This window comes from Amborella trichopoda, chromosome 7, assembly GCF_054954075.1.
Source record: "Amborella trichopoda isolate Santa Cruz 75 chromosome 7, AtrichopodaSantaCruz75HAP2 v2.0, whole genome shotgun sequence".
Lineage (NCBI taxonomy): Eukaryota > Viridiplantae > Streptophyta > Magnoliopsida > Amborellales > Amborellaceae > Amborella > Amborella trichopoda.
The window spans coordinates 35,514,537-35,536,683 of record NC_142342.1 but is presented as its reverse complement, the minus strand read 5'-3'; the positions used below and the strand labels follow the sequence as shown (position 1 = coordinate 35,536,683).

The 22,147-nt window shown below is 36.8% G+C and overlaps 1 protein-coding gene across 6 annotated transcripts; it reads right to left on the bottom strand.

Moving 5' to 3' along the window:
- Positions 1 to 829: 829 nt before the first annotated feature.
- On the bottom strand, positions 830 to 21,252 carry LOC18422729 (5'-AMP-activated protein kinase beta-2 subunit protein). Of its 6 annotated transcripts, none has more exons than XM_020668835.2 (6): positions 20,410 to 21,252; positions 19,851 to 19,903; positions 17,375 to 17,424; positions 2,857 to 3,109; positions 2,110 to 2,224; positions 830 to 1,329 (listed from the first exon to the last, which is right to left on the bottom strand). In XM_020668835.2, exons 4-6 carry the CDS (start codon positions 2,859 to 2,861, stop codon positions 1,012 to 1,014), a joined length of 438 nt encoding a protein of 145 aa, XP_020524494.1. In that variant the 5' UTR covers positions 2,862 to 3,109; positions 17,375 to 17,424; positions 19,851 to 19,903; positions 20,410 to 21,252; the 3' UTR covers positions 830 to 1,011. The 6 variants fall into 6 exon arrangements, with proteins under 6 accessions (XP_020524494.1, XP_088728923.1, XP_088728924.1 ...); XM_088872797.1 differs by having other exon boundaries at positions 19,851 to 19,906; positions 20,410 to 21,251; XM_088872798.1 differs by lacking the exon at positions 20,410 to 21,252 and adding an exon at positions 20,273 to 20,344 and having other exon boundaries at positions 19,851 to 19,906.
- Positions 21,253 to 22,147: the final 895 nt, after the last annotated feature.

Below are 22,147 nucleotides of genomic sequence, written 5' to 3'. Positions count from 1 at the left end.
CCCTCTCCATTGCACATTTACGTGATTAATAAAGGTGTATAAAATGAAGCTAATGATTTTTCAAACTAACGGTCTTATTGTACTACTAAGTGTTATTTTTTGAAACTTAATAAAATGGCAAAAGTTAATATAAGATTGCAACCTTATACTATAAAACTTAGGTGCACTACAAAAATCCGATAAAAGTAAGTGTTGTAAAGTTAGGAAACCTTCCAATTGATCATCTCAATCTCAAGAAGCATGGATATAAAGATGAAAAAATTCATAATATCTTTTTTCAAAACCTTAAAGTGTATATTGATCTGCTCAATCTGTCTTTTTTAAAAAAAATAAACTTCATAATTAGAGTTGAACATGAATTTTCAAATCATCGTAAGTTTTCCAACACTAGAGTAGTATAAGGTGGATAAATATGCAATAAGTGGTCATATAAACTGAGTACATCAGCGATGATAAATTGAACACGCACTGTAAAACGAAATGAAACGAGGAGCAGGTCATCATGCTTTACTTTAAATGGCAAAAATATCAATTAATGTTTCAAAAAATCAACAAAACTTGAAATACATAATATGAGAATGAGTAATGATCCTATAGGACCCTCCCCCCTACCCGTGTGCGTAGGACCTCAAAGGATCGCCATTAAAATTGGCACGGATCTCTAGAAAAGTTATCACATGGGTGTGGGACTTGATTTTTCTATAGATCCGTGTCAAATTTAATGGTGATCACTTGGGGTCCTACACACATGGGTGGGGGAGGGCCCTATAGGATCATTTCTCTATAAGAATATATGCCAATAAAAATTAAATTTGCAAGAGACAAGTCGTACCAAGCCAGTCCCTCCAAGTCCGTTACATTCATTAACCAAACAAGCATGAATCTTTCCTTGTTTCCATACATGTGCTCATATCAAAAAGAGAGAAGAAAGAAACCACGCATGAATCATATTTTACCTACCATTCAAAAAAAGTAAGAATAATTTAAAAAGCCAGAATAAGACAAATGGCTTCACCTTCTTTCAACCGGTTTATAAAGTACGACTGTCACATATTTGGATCGAAAGCGGTGGGTGAGACCAAGGGCGACAACTGAGCGTGGGGCGTCCTTGTTTTCGATGTAGAGATGGTTGAGAATCACATTGTGAGGCAACGGCAGAGCATTTGAGGCCTCCCTACCAGCAGTTGAAGGGAAGCTTAACAAAGTTTGATGAAGGTGGGGAGGGACAAGAGGTGGATCCCTCGCTCCATCCTCTTGCCCTAGGAGTACATTATTATAACTAGAGTCTGGGGATCCCGGAACCTCAAACCCAACCACATTAACTTCATCCTGAAGACCAAATTAGTCACAATGTGATCAAAAAACAAAGAAAGGAAAGAAAATACGAGCAATGGAAGCTTCGATTTCCACGTATAGAGAAAGAAGAGTACATCATAGTCAAATGGACTACGGTATAAGGTACTCCAAGGCTACTACACCCATTGTCTGTTCACACAAATGATCGGACTATCAGGAGACTGATCAGAAGGGCATTTATATTTCAGGGTTAGACTAGATGTTTTTATGTAGCATGGAGTAACATATACATACTTTATCAGACTATACTTTCCCCTTTAGGGTTAAGATGGCATATCAAGCTTGAGAATTTGTATGTGGATCCTATACTCTTAACCACTTAAATTTCAGAAGTAAAAAGAAATTAGACTACATACTAGTCCCAATAAGAAAAATCACTTTGTTTTTTGTTTTTTTTGTTTCTTTCTTTTCTCCATTTTTTTTGACAAGGTTACATAGGAATGGAACTTGAGGTCTTGCATACCAATAACTAAGCCCAGAGGTGAAACCCAAGTGCCTTGAGAAAATTATTATTCCCAATTTATATTACTGATTAAAACAGACAGCCAGTCAACCGAACTACAATAAGGATAAGTATGCACGTAAGTTGGGTTTTGAACCTTGGACTTTATGCCCAAAAATATAAAACAAAAAAAGATAGCCAAGATGCAATTGGTATACTGGTCACAAAAAAAAATAAATAAATTAACATCTCTAGACAAATTAGTTGGCCAAGTATATATATTATTGGGCTTGTGTTTTCGTTTCACTCACATGGCTTTCAGAGTGAAGAGTGTCCATGATGCTGCAGAGGGTCTCAATAAGCAAAATCATCAAAGGGCGACACCTTTTGGAAGGACAAGACTCTGATAGGATGCCCTTTATAAACCTGAAAGGATGAAAGATTCAATTGCTCAGAATGCATCATTATCTCAATATAATAAAAGAAGGCAGTCTATCACCAAAAATTTATATATACATTCTGACTATAGTATAACAACTACGAAGTATTTATACAAACGCAAATTTGAGTTTCTACTGCCAAACATCACAAGACGATGAAGCTGACAAGCCCATTTCCACAAGATTTGGGCTTCTACTATGAAGAATTCAACAATTTGCAAGTCCTCGCATCTGGCTTCTTCCAATGAAGCACATAACGGATACATCTTTTGCTTTAAATGATTTCATATTCAAACTCTAACTGGTGTTAAAACAGTAAAATTAAAATACAAAGAAATGATGGTTCTGTTATAAAAACTAAGTGACTGCTGCTGTCGCCGTTGCCGTTGACAGGCTGCCTAATGCACAAAATATCAGCAAGTTCTCAATAATTTGAAGAGAAACTTTATTATAATTTCTTGTGCATCTTAGGACATGCATGTTGATCCTAGTCACATGGCTCCAATTCACTTTTGTCATTTATTTAGCAAAGGAAAAATGGTATCAATCTGCTCCTAAAGCACAAGAATGTCTTCCAGCTTACATTAATGAATTGTGGTTTTCTAATTGATGAATTACCTCATAAGTTACCACAGTGGAATCAACTCAAATAAGTTGAGAGCCAACTGGCTGGTCAACTTAAACCATTCAATAGACATTTCAGAGTCATAATCACTGGATCTTCCATCCAAGATAGAATCTGGAACCCAGAATGCAGTTCAGTGGTTCAGAAGTGGAAACAGGTTGCCATTCTCTTGGGAACGTATTTCCCGTATTTTGATAAGCTTATTAAGGATGAGGCCTTATCTCCGTTAGGAGCACCATTTCGGACCTACAAAATGGATCACAAGGTAAGCGTCAGGTTTTAAATAAAGGAGAACATTTTCATTCACCAAATTTGAAAGAAAATGTTCGGCATCAATATCCCTACTTGGTCCAAGTCCATAACCACTTTCCATTAAAGCAAATACAAGCTCAAATACACCCTGGGAGTATTTGCATACCAATTGCAGATCCTCGCACATGATTTTGGAGAAGCTATGTAGCTCAGATTCCTTTGTTTGACAGCTGTACCAGTGTCAGACATATATAGACTTTCTGCTTATATGTAAAGGATTTACAATCCCTTGGTGAGATGTTTTTCATTTGACGAATAGCTGTACTCATTTATTGAAATCGATTGACAAGTATATGCCTTCCACAAAATTGAATTCAACGTAGGAACTAAATTCTGTATATCTAGATAACTCATTTCAAGAGAAGCTTTTAGTAGTCTTTTTTTGCAAGAGCATCAGCTACATCGTTTGCCGTCCCCCACAACTGCTCTTCAGTTCAAAAATTTGTGCAAACACAGTGCAGTCTCCATCCAATCGGTCTTGGCAGAAGTTAGTCATGTTTATTTTGAACACGATCCACACTTTGATGGGAACAAACCCATAACTCTTTTGTTAATCTATGGGCTATTATGCCATATTCTTGCTTGATAATTTCTTCATCTTGAAATGGAAAGATGGTAGAATTTCTAGAACATGTGCCACATTCCAATCTGGGGATTCTGTGAATGTATTCTTAATGTCATAAAATCAAATTCTAGAACTCATGTAGACACTCCACACCATGCCCTCACCTTCCTCTAGTACACCCTATTCTCACAGTTTTTGTCCACCCCCTGGCTTTGCTTTTTCCTCCTTTAAACCCAAAGTTTGGAATCTTAATTTATGGATATTGTCAATCCCTGAGGGTAATTGAACAACATTTATTAGGTCCGATCATAGCATCATGTTACAAATAACCATGACCTTTTTCCTTTCAGTTTCTTCTGAATATCATTACTATTTCACCACTCTCTTTGCCTTTATAAATTGCACAGGCAGGGAAGATATTCTAAGGTATCAAAATGATTCTCTGGTAGTTTACAGTTGACTAGGATTCAAGGAAATTATGAGATATATGGGAGTTATGGCCATTTTGAATCCTTTCACTTTTGATAACTTACGCAGATTATGCAGCTGTTAGGCAAGCAGATGAGGAAAAGATGCGGATGACAATTATACTTCAAATGTAGGGTTTGAAACAGATTATACATGTGATGAACTGTGATAGAGCAGGAACTTTCTATTTCAGGATTAAAAACATCTCAGATATCATTAGATTCAAGATATTAAGAAAATCAACTGACATGGTCATATAAATCCATTAAGAAATGATCATCATATAAGGTGACAACATCCATGTCAAGGAGAAAGTATGAGTACCTTAAGTATTCATGGACAAAGGATACTTGATCAGCATACACTCTGGGGTATACTGATGTAGTTAACTTCCAAAGCACACAACTTTCCACCGGGATGCCAGTTTGGATGATCCATAGCTAAAATCAAGGATCTCTTTGTGGCCCAGGACTCTTTATCTCTATTTGGTTTTATTTAGACATTTCAGACTGCAAATCATGGCGAAGCCCGATGGAAAAAACAGTGATGACTTTTATTTTCCCTAGTGTGCTACATGTCCTTTGCATTATTAAGTCCTAGAAACTGTAGGGCAGGGAACCCAGGCAGTCTTCTAGATATATCAATCTTCTAGAAGATCATGGGCTCCAGCGATTAGAACGTTGAGTGTCTTTAAGAGTTCAGAATGATCCCTTGTTCCTTTTCTGATTTGAAGTTAAGTTAGTTTCTTAATTTTGCGTGTCCAGAACGATTTTTATATGTCTTGTAATGGTCCAGGTTCCTCAAACTAAAGGAACTGGTTGTGCACCCATGCTGTAGACAGTTGTGGTGTATGGTTGTGGTCCATTTGTAGCCAAGCCATAGAAAGCGTGGGTGGGTGGTTGTGTGCTCATGTTGTAGACAGCATGGTTGGGAGGTGTTGCTTTACCAGGATGTCCATTATAGGTCAGAGTGACGAGCTTGAAAGAGGTTTTATCCCGATCAGTCACCGGCACCCACCTCTTAGGCATTCAAAAGTCCAGCACCCTGCAGGCCCGAGCTGATCTTTGAGCAAGGGAGGTGGGACTGAGACAGGGCCCCTGGAGAGGCCTTGTTCTCCCTATACTGGGAAACCACAGGCTGCATGTAGGCGAGATGCTGGAGATGGGCCTTTGGGCTGAACCTTGTCCTCCCCATACTGGGACCCCATATGCTGGAATGCAAAGCACCGGAGAATTGGATTCCAACCGACTAGGGGTGGGTATGGTGAGGAGATAGTGGCCCAGCGTTGGAGAGGGGGCTGCAAGGATGGCCATGAACCCTTGTGCACCATGGATGCACAATGCATAGTAGGCATATGGCCCACCCACGCTTGGGATATCATGGGTGGCTAGTGCGCTCAAACTGGGGACAACGTTGGTGGATGGTCCACTCATGCGGGGGACAGCGTGGGTGGCCCTCTGAACCTCAGTTTGGGCGAACCCAACTGAGCCCCAGTGAGCTTTGTTGAGGGAAATGATCATGGGTCAGGCCCAAAGAGAATTGGGGCATACCATGGTCATTAACAAGCAGCAAAGCACCAAAAATTAAACTCAAAAATGAATTAAAAGTGGATCAAAACCGTAAGGGCGGAGACGGCCCCAATGGAGTCGACAGTGATGATGAGCTTTTAAGACTGCACAGATGGGCTAGGCTGCTACAACCAGCTCTTAAGACAGCAAAGATAGGCTGCTACAAAGACAGCACAGATAGGCTAGGCTGCTACAACCAGCTTTTAAGACAGCACAGACCCTCCCTCACCCCCACCCCTCTCCAGCCCGATTCTAAGGCCATCAATTGTGGGCGCGACCCGGCCACACACCCCCAATGGACCACATGAAGAAGCAGCACAACCTCACATTCCCCTGGTGAAGCACATCTCTGGGCAAGGCACATGCTTGCTACCTTAGCCCCAAAATTGTGCGACACTCCCACACTGCCAAGACGGAACATTTCCCAAAGAGCCATATCAACTAAAGTGCAGCTCCATTCATTCCCCAGTGGAGTTGCCAAAAAGGATATTCGCATATCTCTCGTGTCCTTACCGGAGGTGCGTAGGTCTGCGCTTGCATGAATTTATTGATTCAAAGGGAGGTAACAACCATGGATACACATAAAAGAGAGACGAAAATCGTTCACTTAGTAAGGGGTGCATAAGCTTACAAGTGTGGGTCTATAAATTCCTAGGGTCGATGTAGCCAACCCTCAAAGACCACCTGGTGTATATACTATTGGGGGAGGCCCACCCACCCTAAAAGGTCTACTGCAAATCTGGTCAAGTATTCGACACCTTTTCCTCGTGGCGACTTTAGGCCCACCATGCTCATTTTAAGCAAGAAGGAGCGCAAGCAACTAAACGTAAAAACCCAAGTGATCCAAAATGGAGGGAGCCAATCCAATCCGAGTCAAACTCTGGCTACAATCTAATCTCCTACTTTGGTTCTCCCTATGCTTGTTTTTGAAATTTGGGATTTCCTAAGGGTAATTTGGGTAATTTGGATGCCCTAGAGTTTATCGGTATTTTTGTGAATTTTAGGTATTTTCTATTTCTTCAAGGTATTTTAGGTATTTTAGACTTTAGGGAGGGGTAATTTGAGTAGAAGAAAGTTTTCTCACTCTAGGTTGGAGAGGGTATGAGGTTTCTCTCTTTAGGGGGAGGTGCTAAGTAAATTTTCCAAGACCCATAAATGAAGCTTGAGTGGTTTTTTATAGACATGGGGAAATAGAGGTGGATTATTAAAAGTGGGTGAGTGGAAAATCAAAAGAACGTGTATCATCAAAACAACTTTCAGAATAGAAATTGGAATAACCATAAAGGACATCCAAACTTGCAAATTTTCAATACTTTGCCTTGCCCTTGAAAAGCTTCTCCTACCAACCACCACCAAAAACCTTCAAATTTGGTAGTTTTTCCACCATTTTCGAAAAAATATTTTCTAGAAAACCATAGAGCAAAGCACCACGATTATTTTGCAACAAATTTTGAGCTAACTTAAAGTTCAAAGGGCCCAATTTCCATTCAACCTTCCTCGCCCAAAGTAAATGGCAAGATATGACCAATTTAGGAAAAGTATAAACAAAAGACCATTTACTTTTTAGTACAAGGAAGTCACAAGCACTCTTGTCCGTCAGATTTCAAATTTGGTAGTTGTAAGTGAGCCATTGATTAGACTTAAAGTTCAAAAAAAAATTCTCAAATTTCGTGACACCCCACGTCATCCAATTTGATATCTGATGGCTAGAAGTGATTGTGAACTCCTAGTAACAATGGTAAATGGTCTCATAGTATACAATCCAGGCATTTGAAGTTTTAGGTTTCCAAGTATGGCAAAAATTTAATCTCATTTTCCAAGTCTTTTCATTACGCCCTTATTGGGATACCATTCAATGATCAACCACCAAATTTTTTAGGGAATCATAATACTATCATTTACGATTGTTGTTTCATCGAGTTGTGGCGATTTTTGTTTTTTCAAAAATAGAAATTCTACAGCCTCATTCTTAAATTAAAGATCCAACGGTCAGATTATGATTTCGAGCAAGTTTGACCTCTCACTTCTAAGCTATCCACTAAGCATTTTGCACATCCACTCGGCTCGGATTCCTTTTTGTTGATCGAGAGTTTCCTCCGATCATTTCAAGGAGATCTTCTAATTTTGATCTTGATCTGAGGCTGCTTTCATTGGCTATATCCAATTCCAATAATTCTTACGATATGATAGTGAATCATCGAAACTGGATATAGCCAATGAAAGTAGCCTCAAATCAAGCTCAAAATTGAAATATCCCCCAGAAATGATTAAAGGAAACCATCGGCCAAGGACGAAGAAGATTTTAGCCAACTGCATGCAAAAGATAGAGATCCAATAGCCTAGAAGAGAGGTCAAATTTGGATAGCTGGAAATCATAATCTGACCGTTGGGTCTTTAGCCTAAGGTATCCCAAGGCTACCCTACAAAAATCAGATCGATCCAACATCGGAAATCCAAGACATAGCTCGGTGAAGCTCGACTGTCCATTTTGCAGCATTGATATGAGCCTCAAGACAATCAAATTAACAAAGGAACCTCTAGAGTCCCGCACAAAACCATCAACAAATTCCTATGGATGAAAGACTACAAGTCGAAAGGAATAAATTAAAAAACTGGGTTAGTTTTGACAAAGGATCAGTGAGATACAATTGTCCGAACCTGCTACTTGTTGAGTCAGTAGGCAGGTGAAAATTACAAAGGAACCCCAAGGAAACTGCATTAGATCGACTTAGAAATTCTCTGGAATAGAGAACAGGAGTGGAAAAACCTCCAAAGTTTAGCCCAATCTAACATCTAGAAGACCAATTTTTAGGGTTATTTGTGGGGAAGACCACCAAAACGATGAGTGACCATATTATAGAAGTGGTCCATCATCTTCACGGAAATTGCAGCATACCAAAAAAAATTTTGCCAAACTTCAGGGACCATACCTTCCAATTCCCATGGCCAAATGGGCCCAAAATTCAGTATATTGCTCCTTGCTACATAAGATTTTCATCTATATGTGGATTGATGGGGGTTTTCGCTCAGATTGAGGTCAAATCGAGCCAAAACCTTGGGGGTTTGCAACAAGTGAATGGTATCAGTCCCCATGACCTCTGCTCACCCTCAAAGTCGTATCTTGCAATCCATACGATGATTTGAGCCAAAATTTTATAGGGAAGTTGCCAACTCTAAGACAAACGCATCCACATACAACAATCCACAAGAGCAAAAAAGGGAATTGAATTCTAGAGAGAAGTTGCCTAAACGAACGAGATTGCAGAATTTCTATTTTTAAAAAAAAAATTGCCACAACTCGACGAAACAGCGATCCTTTGCACCAAAATTTTTGTCAAATGATAATATTATAATTCACCAAAAACTTTTGGTGGCACATCATCGAGTAGTACCCCAATAAGGGCATAATGAAAAGACTTGGAAAAGGAGTAATGAAATTTTTGCCAAAAGTGAAAAACTGAAACTTAAAATGATTATATCTAGGCAAAACAGTCGTGGTTTTCGCTCAATTTTGTCACAAAACGATCTTGGTGCTTTGCTTTACGACGTTCCAGAAAATTTTGGTTGAAAACTGTGGAAAAATGACTTATTTCAAAGGTTTTTGGTGGTGGATGATGGAAGAAGGCTATTCAAGGGAAAAACATTGAAAAATTTCAAGTTTGGATGTCCTTTTCATTTATACCAAACACTAGCCGACAAAAAATGTTTTGATATTCCACCCTCTTTTGGCCCCTATTTTTTATTTTCCATCCACCAACTTTCAATAATCTATTCCTATTTTCCCACGTCTATAAAAACTCATTTAAGCTTCAATTGTGAGGGTTAGAAATCGAAGTTCAATTGAACCAAAAGAGAGAAATTCTAACCCGAGTGAGAGAAACTTCCTCCTATCCCCATACTACCCCTCCCTAAAATCCAAAATACCCCAACACCCCTTGAAATTAGAAATTTCCCAAAATACTACCAAAAAAATTCCCGACAATTCCTCGAAACCCTAGGATACCAAAATTACTTGAACTACCCCTAGAAAATCCCAAACACCAAAATGGAAACTAGAGTAAGAAAATGACCAAAACACCCGAGTCAACTTGGATCGGGTTGCCCCACTCTAATCAAATCATCTAGGACCCCACATCAAGGTGCACTTTAACAATATCAAATCCTCTGATCGGATATGCAGCCGACCGACCAAGAGTGAGTGGGCATCGCTCGGATCCGCCCTGCTTGTTTTGGATCATCTGGGATCCTGCATCTAAATGCACTTTAAAGTGTCGAATCGTTGGATGGGATCTGCTAGCCGGCCGATACAGAGTGTGTGAGCATCTTCAAATATTCATATAAACTAAGGGTCTATGAGGGTCTAAGAGGGTCGGCTACACTAGCCCGAGGAATTCCGAACTCCTTTAAAGAAGTTCCACACATTCATTAATCGAAAAAAAAGTTGGCTATTAGGATTTTGCTTCTTCGATTCTTTTGCTTTTTTGTGGTTTGGAGTCTGAAGCGAACACAATACATGAGAGCTGAGCAAGCTCTATATGTACATGGTGTGGACTTGTTATGTAATTTTAAAGTTGAATCTACTTTCTGTCCCTCAAAACAATTAACACCCCAAGATTTAACAAGATCCACCCAAATTCTAAGGGCAAGATCTAGGTGTTCAAGAACTTAAAATCCCGTTTTGTCTTTTTGAAAATAATCATCATATGATAGTTAAATTGATCCCAAAAACTTTTTGGTTCAAGAAAATCATCGGAAGTTACTTTTTCACCCGAGTAAGTTGTACTATTGTATACTGTTGTTGGGAGCATACCAAATGCAGTCTATAGTTATATACTACATTACTAGTTTGTGACTATATTTATACTGAGTTTAGTTATTCTATTATATTTTCATGTATCTCCATGGTAGGCGCACATGGTGGTAAGGCGAAGCACTTGCATAAGATGGCCCTTCACATATCAAAATTGGCTCATCTAGTTGGAAGTTTACTTTAGCTTATCTGTGTTGGCAATTGTCCTACTAGTCCTAAGTCTGATCAGTCCTCACATGCCTTATTAGGGCAGCGCACTCGTACATACATTCATGCATTATTCCACAGGTCAATACAAAGAAGAGCAACAAACTCAACCAAAAGAGAATCAAAGATCTTGTTTGCATTCAGCAGAACTGAAAGAGCCCTGCAATATGGACTCTATTGCTGTGAGAGGTATGGGTAATTTCAATGAGCGAGTGGTGGATGCTAGATATGATGCACTCCTTGGAAAGAGTTTGACTTTGGGCTCAATGACCTTTCATGCAACTTGTAATGATGAATGAGATGGTGGACCTAGTGGTGGTGATGATAATGACAACAATTAATCTCAGTTTGCAAAATGAGATTTGCTTTCTTGTTTTTTGATGTAAGGCTTTTGACTTTTGGGACTTTTGTGTATTGATGATGGAAATCATATGGCAAGTACTGTAAATATTTAATCCATAAGGCCTATGCAAGTTTTTCCTTAACCCATATTTATGATGTTGTATTGACTGAAGTGATTGCTATTTTACTTGACTCCAAGTTCAATTTTCAAGTTTAGACAAAGCTCAAGCATCTAAAGTTACAATGAAATATGCTTCAAGCTCATGGATGTAAGGAGAACACAAAAAAGTACCAAAACATTCTTTATGTAAAGTTCTAGTTTTTGGTTTACAAGACAGGAAGGAATTGAATACATTCAAAAAAAATTAGTTGTGGCATCAATAGGCGATAAGATGAGAAAGAGTAGATTTAGGTGGGCTGGCCATATGTGGTGTAGACTCAGTACAAAACCTATTAGGATGTGCGAGCTAGTTCAAGTGGAAGGCTCAAAAAAGGGTAAGGGATAGGCCCAATGGGACATGTTTGGAAGTAGTGAGGAAACATATGGGAACTTATAGCCTTACTGAGGGTATGGCCCTTAATAGAGCAAAATGGCGAACCAGGATTTGTGTAGCCGACCCCAATAAGTTGGGAAAAGGCATTGACAATGATGATGAGATAAGTACAATAAAGGGGTTTAGTATCCAAACACCTCCCCCCCTACCCAAAAAAAAAAAAAAAAAAAAGAAAAACAAACAAACAAACAAACATACGCACGCACGTGCACACACACAAAAAAAAACTCTATATTCCCCCAACCCCACCCCCACTACCACCAAAAAACAAAAAAAAAAAAAAAAAAACAAAAAAAAAGAAAAAAACAAAAAAAAAAAAACAAACAAACATACCCACGTGCACACACACATACAAAAAAACTCTATATTCCCCCAACCCCACCCCCCCAAAAAAAAACAAAAAAACAAAACAAAAACAAAAACTCAGCCTCCACATCCTTTGGAGTTTGGACATGTATAAATTTATAAGGGCATCTAATAGTCACCACCAAAGTTGATGGAAGCGAGAGCTGAGGGAGGGAGGGAGCGATTTGGGAATGCATAGTAAGTGTCGCTTGTACAATGCGTATCTCAGAGATCTAGATCCCAACCTTTTGGGAATCGCGCTCTGAACAATTTGGGACCACACAACAAATTATTGAGGAACGGGCTATATATGGTGAAGGCTTGAGAGTCTATAGTATCCACCAACAATCCTTTGGTATAGGAATTGATGTATTGATGTCCTTAGCCAGGGTTCCTTGGTATTGCAATTGAGGCCCTCGATTGCACTAAACAAAGATTACCCTAGTATTGAAATCGATGTATTGAGTGCCCTTAATAAGGGTTTACCACTAGTATTGGAATCAAGGTCCTCGAGTGCCCTTAACAAGGGTCACCTAAGTATTAGAATCGAGGTTAACCAAAGTTTCTAGGCATACCATCCTTCTTTCATTGAATGACAAAAGTACAATTACTTGATTAACTAATAATAACTTAGAAAAAAACAAAAATTTTATTCGGGATCCCTTATTTTAGGAAATTAAGATTGAGGTTAAGTAGAGTTTCTAGACAAAGATCCTTCTTGGTTGAATAAAGTACAATATTTATATCAATTAATAATAAATTTTAAGGATAGAATGTCTCAAATGAAATTTAAGAAAATCCAAGATTACAACAATAATTTAACCCTTTCCATATCAATTTAACAATAGCAAAATCGCCATTAAGGCTGGAAGATTCCATTAACTATGGTTGCTGCCCTATCTTCACCCTCTTTCTGATCTATACTATCCAAATTCCCAATAGCAGCCCAAAAATCTCAAAACTATAAGGGCGTGTTTGATTTCTAGAAGACCCAGTTTTGAAAACCGCATCTTCTAATACTGTAGCACTTCTTTGTTTCATAACGGGGAGGTTTTACAATAAAGTCATTATTGCGGTATCCACTTGCCTTATATTTAAGACTAAAAAGTGAATAACGGCAGTTCCATGGGCGACCATGGAACTGGGGTATTCCACTTCCTTGGAAAACGCGGTTTCCAATACTGTGTTTTCCAAAAATCAAACACCCCCTAAGAATTTTGACTCAAGTTTTTTGTCCAAATCCAGATTTATTATCAAGAAAATTTTTCCATATGTCATACAACTTTTAGAAGTTTGATGCTTAGAATATTTTCAATAACAAGATATGGGGACAAAGCATCAATTTCATCATTTACGCCTCAATAAAAAGGGATGCAGAATTTTCTTTTATTTAGGCAATTTGAATATTTTTTTATTTATTTAGGAACCTCTCTAAAATATATGGTGCGAAAGCACTGAAGAACATACGGAAAATAGTAGGTCTATCAAGAAAAATACCAGATCTCTATAGGTCTACTCTTTCTTCTGAAAAATAAACATTTGAACATTGATTAAATTAAGAAAACAATTATTTAAAAAAAAAAAAAAAAAACCAACTCTACTACCTTTGCCTTCCTCCTATAACTACTGAATGATATAAACATATGCAACCTATGCACTTGATATAATGCACATTCAGTGATTTGTGATGTGCACAATACACAGTAAACAAGACTACTAAGTGCACTTATGTAGTGCTTTGTGCGCAAGTGTTTTGGGGAACATAGTGTAAATTGCACAGTGCGTGGGTGTACAATGCTTGTCATAAGTGCGGGCAACATTGCTACATTTTTTTTCTGGGGTTAACTACAACAATGCTACACTTTGCACATGAATAGTGCACATTGAGTGATTTGTGTTGTGCACATGAATAGTTCACATTGATTAAATTAAAAAATATTTGAAATTGCTTGGATGATGATGAATACCACCAACCAGAGTGTAATTATACAAATGGTGCACGTTCAACAAATCACACAACCAAAAATCTTAAAAGCAACAAATTTAAAAATATGTTTAAGATTATTGCAAAACCAACCCAAAATTTTCACAATGGTTGAATTTTTCTATTCACAAGAGCAAATTGATTGCATGCTTAAAATTGCAACCAAAAACCCAAATGAAACAATCTTATAGATCCGCCACGGTTAGGTATTTTTGAGAGATCCAAATAGGTCAAAGCTGAAACATGGGGAACATAACTGAGGAGTTTTAGATGCTCTTATACAAGTCCAATAGTCATCGAAAATGAAAAAGCACTTTCACTTTCCAGCTACTTGACCTGTTAAAGACTAGTGGTAGACTCAACAAGACCTTAGAGACAATCTTGGGACCCAAGACACAGGTGATTCCAACTTAAAACTCTAGTATGTCGCAAAATTGGGCACGTTTTGTCATTTGTTCATACCAAGAAGTTGGGCAATTTGAAACACAGGACCTACCCAAGCCAAATGTTCTCAAGAGAGTTCTGAATATTAAGATGAGTTCTAAAACACCGCCTGATGGACTGGGAGAGCATTTAAGGGACTCTAAGGGAGAGACTACTTTTTCAATCTCATGCCCAATGAATTTCTTGATTCCTTCCTTGCATAGGTGAGAGGATTGTTGGTAGGTTTGAGCCCACACACTCAAAAGGTTGACTCACAGATCGTCGTCAAGGGTGACTTCCTCAACGTTACTAGGTGAGCCACTGAAGTTTTTCTTGACCATCTGGGGTGCTGTCTTGGCATCTCTTATGTTCTTCTGATGTAGGGAGAAATAAAACTGGAACAATAAAAAAAAAAAGGTTGAGAGAATATAACCTCTCTCAAGGTCTGCAAGGGAATCCACCTCAAAAACGATATTTTCACAAGAGCAAATTTACTCAATTCTCATTCTCTGCTCTTAACAAAGAAGGGACATGTCCCTTTAAATAAACTTTTGAAGAAAAAAAAACCCCAATAATAATTCTCTCTTCTACGTATTTTCCCCTATTTTTTCTCTCCTCCCTATTATCTCACTTTTTCTATCCTATTATCTCACTTTTTCTATCTCCCACGTACCATTCCTATTTCTCTCTCACTTTTTCTCTGTCCCACATGCCATCCCTATTTTTCAATCTTTATCATGGTTGATCTTTCCCATATCTAAATCCCTTATCTTTCTCTTACATAAATCCATCTCTATCTAAATCTAACTAAATCTCCTACCAAGACTACCTTTCCAAAATTAGTTCCTATCTAATCCTAAAAATTCTTTTTCTTCCTACTCTTAAAGAAAATAAATAAAAGAATAATAAAATAAAAAATTAAAACAACCCCAATTTTATTTGCATCCTTGGGTTGGGAGAAGCTCAACCTCGAGCTTATCAAACTCAAATCTTTTAGGGGCATTCTCAAAAGTTGGTGATGAAGTCCCACCATTCTCCGTGGTATTTTTTCTTTAATTTCTAACTCATTCATCAAAGAATTTGTGCTTATCATGAAGTAGAATATTGAGATCTCAGGCTTCATCTTGATTTCTCCTTTAGATTCACAAGGTTGGATTTTGAATACTGCATCACACATATCTTCTTCTTCATATTTGAATTTCAAAATTTCTTCTTTTTCTTCACAATTGACATTTAAAACTTTAGCACATGTGAGTTATCGGCGTTGCCTTTTGTATTGAGATCTACCTCTTCATATCCTTCTTACTCTTGTTCCAATTGCAATCTATGAAATAAATCTCATAGACCTTGTTCTATTACTTTACTAATGCGTCCTACTAGGTCTTCTTTGAGTTTCTTAAATCTTTGATCCAATCGATGCAACCATTGATTCATCTCACGAACTTCTCTTCGAGCATCTTCTATAATTAGATCAAGGATCTCAAGGCTCTCCATATCAGCACAGATCTTTCTGATACCAATTGATGCAAGGAGAAAATAAAACCGAAACAATAAAAAATAAAAAAAAAAGGTTGAGAGAATATACCCTCTCTCAAGGTCTGCAAGGGAGTCCACCCCAAAAACGATCTTTTCACAAGACCAAATTTACTCAATTCTCATTCTCTACTCTTTACAAAGAAGGGACATCTCCCTTTAAATAAACTTTGGAAAAAAAAAAACCCAAAGATAATTCTCTCTCTTCTACGTACTTTCCCCTATTTTCTCTCTCATTTTTGCTCTCTCCCACTTACCATTCATATTTGTCTCACTTCGTTTCTCTCCCACGTACCACCCCTATTTCAATCTTTATCATGGTTGATCTTCCTCATATCTTTCCAATATTAGTTCCTATCTAATCCCCAAAAGAACAATAAAATAAAAAATTAAAACAACCCCAATTTTATTTGCATCATCTTCCCTTGCACTACCTTTGATAAATTAATAAAAATCTTTGCTATCAAGATATTATATATACACACCCTATCACCATAAGTCCAAAATGCAACATAACATGATCTATTCAAATTTATAAAATTCATTCAAAAGTATAGAATTCCTCAAATGCCATGGTTCAATATCAAGCTTCTCTCTTTTTGTTTTTAAGAGAAAAAAAAAGAACTGGGTAAAGTTGCACTCATAATTCATATACTTAAGAATATGTTTACCGATGTATCAGCATTTACCAATCATTCACATATGCATGTATGTTCAAATGCATAATATAAAATCGAATTCCTATAATGCAATAGAACAACTATGACAAATAACAGGAACAAAATATTAAAAAATTAACAATATCTAGCAGTTAATACACAACAATTCCTAAATTGTGCATTCAAACACTAATGCAACAAACACTAAAAATACAAAAAACTAAATTAGAATTAAAAGGGCCAACAATTATAACCTTTCTTACATATGCAAGAGGATGGATGTCATTATTGAACAAGGGTTTGGAGTCTTCGATTGTGCATGTCATTAAAATCATGATTTGGTGAAGTAGCTATGAGCTGTGCGCGTGTGAAATATTGTGCATGTCATTAAAATCATGATTTGATGAAGTAGCAATGAGCTGTGCGTGTGTGAAATATAGTTGTACGCATATGCTCATCAAAACACAATTATAAAGAGATCATAAAATCCAATATAATTTTACTAATGAAAAGTCTCTTATATTGCCTGTTTGGTTTCAAATAATATAGTAGCAGCTTCTCAAGCAGTTTGATGTTAACAACAGACAGCTGAGAATCATCGGTCCTCCAACCAAAGGTCCTCTATTCAACTATCTATTGTTGACATCAGACATATGAGATGTTAATATCCTGTTTGAAACAAAACAAGCACTATAATATACCGACCTTTTGTTAATCATCCATTACATTATAATAACTTACCAAGTCAAAACATGATTGGTGCCCGAAAAACAATGCAAAAATCCATGCACCTGAAAATAACAATCCATATAAAGTTTTGAATTTCTAATGTATCCACTCCAAATATACAAGATTAAAAATATAGCCAATGAGGGTAAATGAGTTCAACATCAATATGCACCAAGACCAAGAACCGGAGTGAGATATTGCTTTGAAAATAACAAAATACAAAAGTAACATACTGCCCCCATGAGCATTCAAAACTTATTAACCTGAAAATAGCGCTTTGGTGCACTTTCTCCAAATTGAAATTTTCTTCACAACTAGAACTTTTTTAAATCCAATTGAATCTAAGAAACATGATAAGCAGTATCGTTTTCGAGATATAAGCACCAACCCCTTTCCCCAGAGCATATTTTCCCACCAAAGGAAGATTTTTTCTATGCATAGGTAAACAATGCCAAAGTGGGAGCCCATTTTCAGACTCCCAAGCCGGGGAACCTATAGGGTTTCCCTTGTAAGTAAGACCCATTTACAGGGGAAATAAAAAAGAATGCCACTTGATGAATGATTTTGAGTACAATAACGAGGATATTTGTTATCCATACTAGAATTTGCGCAAGCAATTATCAAATCATCAACATGAACAAAGATATTGATACCAAGGAATAAAGGCCATATATCATGTGATTCATACGCTAAGGAAGTTCGAATAAATTTTTTTCTAAAATATTTAAATAAAAAGGGGATATTTAAGTAGTAAAAAAAAGTTAGTTGACCAAGACCAACATATTTTTTAGCCATACTGATAACCAAAGTACTTGTGAAGGCATAAGATAGTTACTTTTTCCATCATGAAAGCATGATATTATTATTCACCCAAAAACATATGGAATAATACTATGAAAATTCACAACTTTACCAAAGTAGATAAAATTGTAAAGCTCCACACTGGGAGTAGCAGTAGCTCCATTCATAAAATCGCAAGGAGTAGTTGTCATAAAGATGGTATGGAACTTTGTTTTAAGCATGCATTAAGCAATAATAATACAAAAGAACAAAATTTCAAAGCTCAAAGAAATATTATCGGGCCAAGTTTTTATCAAGTTGCCTTAGCTATGCTACTACCTTGCTTTCTTTGTTTCTCTTGAATAATTGCAAAGATAAGAAACTATTGCTACTGCAAATGATATAAACTAATCCATAGATTCTACACAGAAAACTGCAGCAAGGCTATGGCATATAGCTCCAAGAATTGACTCAAAGCTAAACAAGCATAATAATACGAGATTATGCAGAGTCATGGCATCAACATAAACCTAGAAGGTCAAAATTTAAGTGAAGAAATAACTATGAACTTGGACTCAACATAATGATGAATTGCAACTTCCATGGAAAATCAAAGAGTCATAAAAGGAAGCACATTCCAACTCCAGTTACAGGTCAAGCGCTTTAGCTTCAATTGTACAGATTGTTGCAAATAGCAACTGGCCAGTGACAATTGAAAAGTAGTCAAAATTATGCAACCTTCTTAGCTCGAAATTGTGTTTAACAACTGGGATTTCTTACCCCGCAAATCAGCACGAAAATTTTCCTTTCGAACTGTTAAAGCACAGTTCTTTAAAAAAATAGAAAAGGCAAAGTCAAGAATATGAATCAATCCCAAAGAAAAATAAGAGTTACTTATACCATTCTGCAACACAACACAGTTTGAGGAAACTAATTTACTTACATCTGCATACAAATTCACTTTAGTAATGAAATATGGCCTGAAATATATGTAATCCTTAACTATGCCATCCAATAAAAACTTGTAGGCCATTTAAGCAGATTTAGGCAAAATATGGAGTTGTCCCTGACTCAACATCCAACAAAATGGGAGCACTCATGCATATGCAGTATTTCCTCATTGAATTATGTGAATTATTTAACAAAATTCTGCTGATTTGAGAAAATTTTCACACAAGGATAATACATTTCTCAAAACATGAGTGAATGATTACTAAGCGACAAAGGTCAAGAACACTATATCTTCGAGATTCCAAGTATTGTAATCATGCCAAAAGAAGTACCCTACTCTCTCAATGGAGAGATATTCATTCTAAATTTAACTATCAGAAGAATTTCCAAATTCCAATGTCAAATAATATTCTTGTAATTTGTGCAAAGCCAATAGAGAGGGATAGGGATTCCCAAAAACCAAACAACACAGGGAAGAGAACAAAACTGCCACAAATAGAGACGTAAACTACAAAATCTGAAGGGAAGAACCGTCCCCAATGATACAATCAAATGAAAGACTGCCATGTATAGAGAACGTTAATCAAATGTAAATCACAAAAAACTGAAGGTAAGCGGTGCATTTCAAAGTTGCAGGAGCTTCATGTGTTTTATTTTTTCCTTTTTGTTTTTAATTGTTTGTCATTGACAATATTGAAAAAAAGCCTCAACTTGGCAGTTCTTATATCATAATTATAGAAGAACTTGAGAGAAGTACCTCCAACCAGGGACTTATCACTATTGCCAAGGACCACTCTTTCAAATAGCTTCCTGCTTCAACATAACAATAAAAACCAATAAGCCAAAACACCCATAAAATTAATCTTCCATCTTCATAAAATTACAAACGTTAATGAAACTTAAAAGAACAATTACTAAAACCTCATGAGTGAAATCCAAGAAAATAATGCCCAGCTAAATCAACAGAAAGTAAATGGGAAAAGGCAAAAGGGAAAGAAAGGAAAAAAGCCAAGAATGAAGTTGAAACCCGAAACCCAAAACCCAAAACCAATAACAAATTTCTAAGGAAACTTCAAATCATCGACAGAAAGACCTAAGAGGCCATATCCCCAACAAAAGAATCACAGACAAATAAACATTGCAATTAACATCATAACTACAAGGAAAAGGTAGAAATACCCAAACAATTTAATAAACAGAGAAAGAAAGACAGAGAAAAGAAGAGTGGGAGGAGAAAGCGAAAGGGAACACAAAGAGGTGGATAAAATACAGTATTAGTACATGCATAAAAAATTGAGACAAAAAACGAAGATTACCTTGAAAAATCCGCCAAGAAGAAGAGACAGGAAACGTTGCAGGTGAAAACCAGAAAGGATATCTTATCTCTCTGCAAAGGAGATAAGAGGTGAAAAAGGCAAGTTGGGTACAATGGCTTCTTCAACAGAGTGAAAGGAGAGAGAAATTAAGGGGGAAGAATCGCTTCTTGCAGGCAAGAAACAGAGAGAGAAGCCCCCCAAAATAAAAAGCAAAATGGTCGAGAGGGTGAAAAGAGTCCAGAGTGAAAAAGAAAGTTTTTACTGGAGTTATATGTTGAAGAGGGATTTTACTGCGAAAAGAAGAGGGAAAGATTGGCCGTTGAAAGACTGCCACGTCCGACGGGACGGGAGAGAGCGGAGACAAGCTTTTATTGTCGGGGTGGTGGCGGTGTACGGGACGGGAGAGAGCGGAGACAAGCTTTTATTGTCGGGGTGGTGGCGGTGTAGAGAGAGAGAAGAGAGAGAGAGAAAGAGCGAAGAGAGAGAAAGAGAGGGTGGCTGAGAGAGAGAGAGAGAGAGGACGAGAGAGAAAGCAAAAAGAGAACTTGGAAAAGGAAAGTAAAGGCGTGGGAAACAGAGATTAATGTTTGATTGATGAGAAATTGAGCCAGAGAGATTGAGAGAGCTTCAGATTTAAAGAGAGAGAGAGAGAGAGAGAGCTTCAGATTTTTAGAGAGAGTGAGAGCTTCAGATTTTAAACTCAAATACATTTCATGATTTGTACTCCATTTATCTTGTATTGGAAGGTCCGAGCATCAAGAGCAATCCTGAAATGTCAAAAATTTTAAAGGTTCTCTTTAGGGTCCGGTTTCCATGAGGTTGCAATCTTAAACCATCCAATTAAGGCGTACCTTCAAATTTCATCATAATATATAATTTTGATATAAATTATTTTTAGGATTATTTCAAAATCTATTTTTATATCTAATTATAAAATTTTAAATTTCAAAAATAGTTAAAATCAAGTCAATCTATAAACATATGAAGATTTAAAAAATGGATGGTCTAGATAATGTGTTGTAAAACACACTATTTTTTAAACTCAAATTCTTTTTTCTTTCATATTCATACATCTCGATGTCGAGATGCTCAATTAGAAGGTATATTAAAATAATATCTTTCAATAGATTTTTGAAATGCATCTGTAGTTCTACATTTTAAGGTTGCAACCTTCATATAAACATTTTCCTTCTCTTTAATGTCTTTTTCCTAACCGTGTTTTAGCCCTTGTGGCTCTTTCTCCTCATTAATGTGACTCTCATTAAATTGACTTGTGGGATTGTGTGTTGCACTTGTGGTGAATTAAGCGATGGCATAAGTAATTGTGTACCATGCAATGGAGAGTATCTTGAAAGAAAAAACAATGATAAAAGACGTTAAATATTTATTTTATTTAATACCCCAAAGTATAAACAAACAATTTCATGAGATAGTATGCATTATGAAACGGCTTTGCATGACGATCAAAAGATTTTTAACAGATTTATTTCATGCTTTTTAGGAATTTTAGTCCACTTGCGTGTAATCGATGACTATGGCATGGAATGAAGCATGATGATAATAGTAAATTATATCCAATACCGTGCCTAGAGATCAAACAAAAACAATCAAATCAATTATGGTAGACTAGGTAAACAGTAAAATAGATAAATAAACGATGTCATCTCATAGTATAAATTCTTTTTTTTTAATTTTATAAAATTTCATCTTAAATTATTTTACCATTTATGAATAGATG

Coding starts and splice junctions, on each gene's coding strand:
- LOC18422729 (XM_020668835.2), bottom strand. Junction 1,330..2,109: donor CTCTTCACTCTGAAAGCCAT/GTGAGTGAAACG, acceptor TTTGGTCTTCAG/GATGAAGTTAATGTGGTTGG.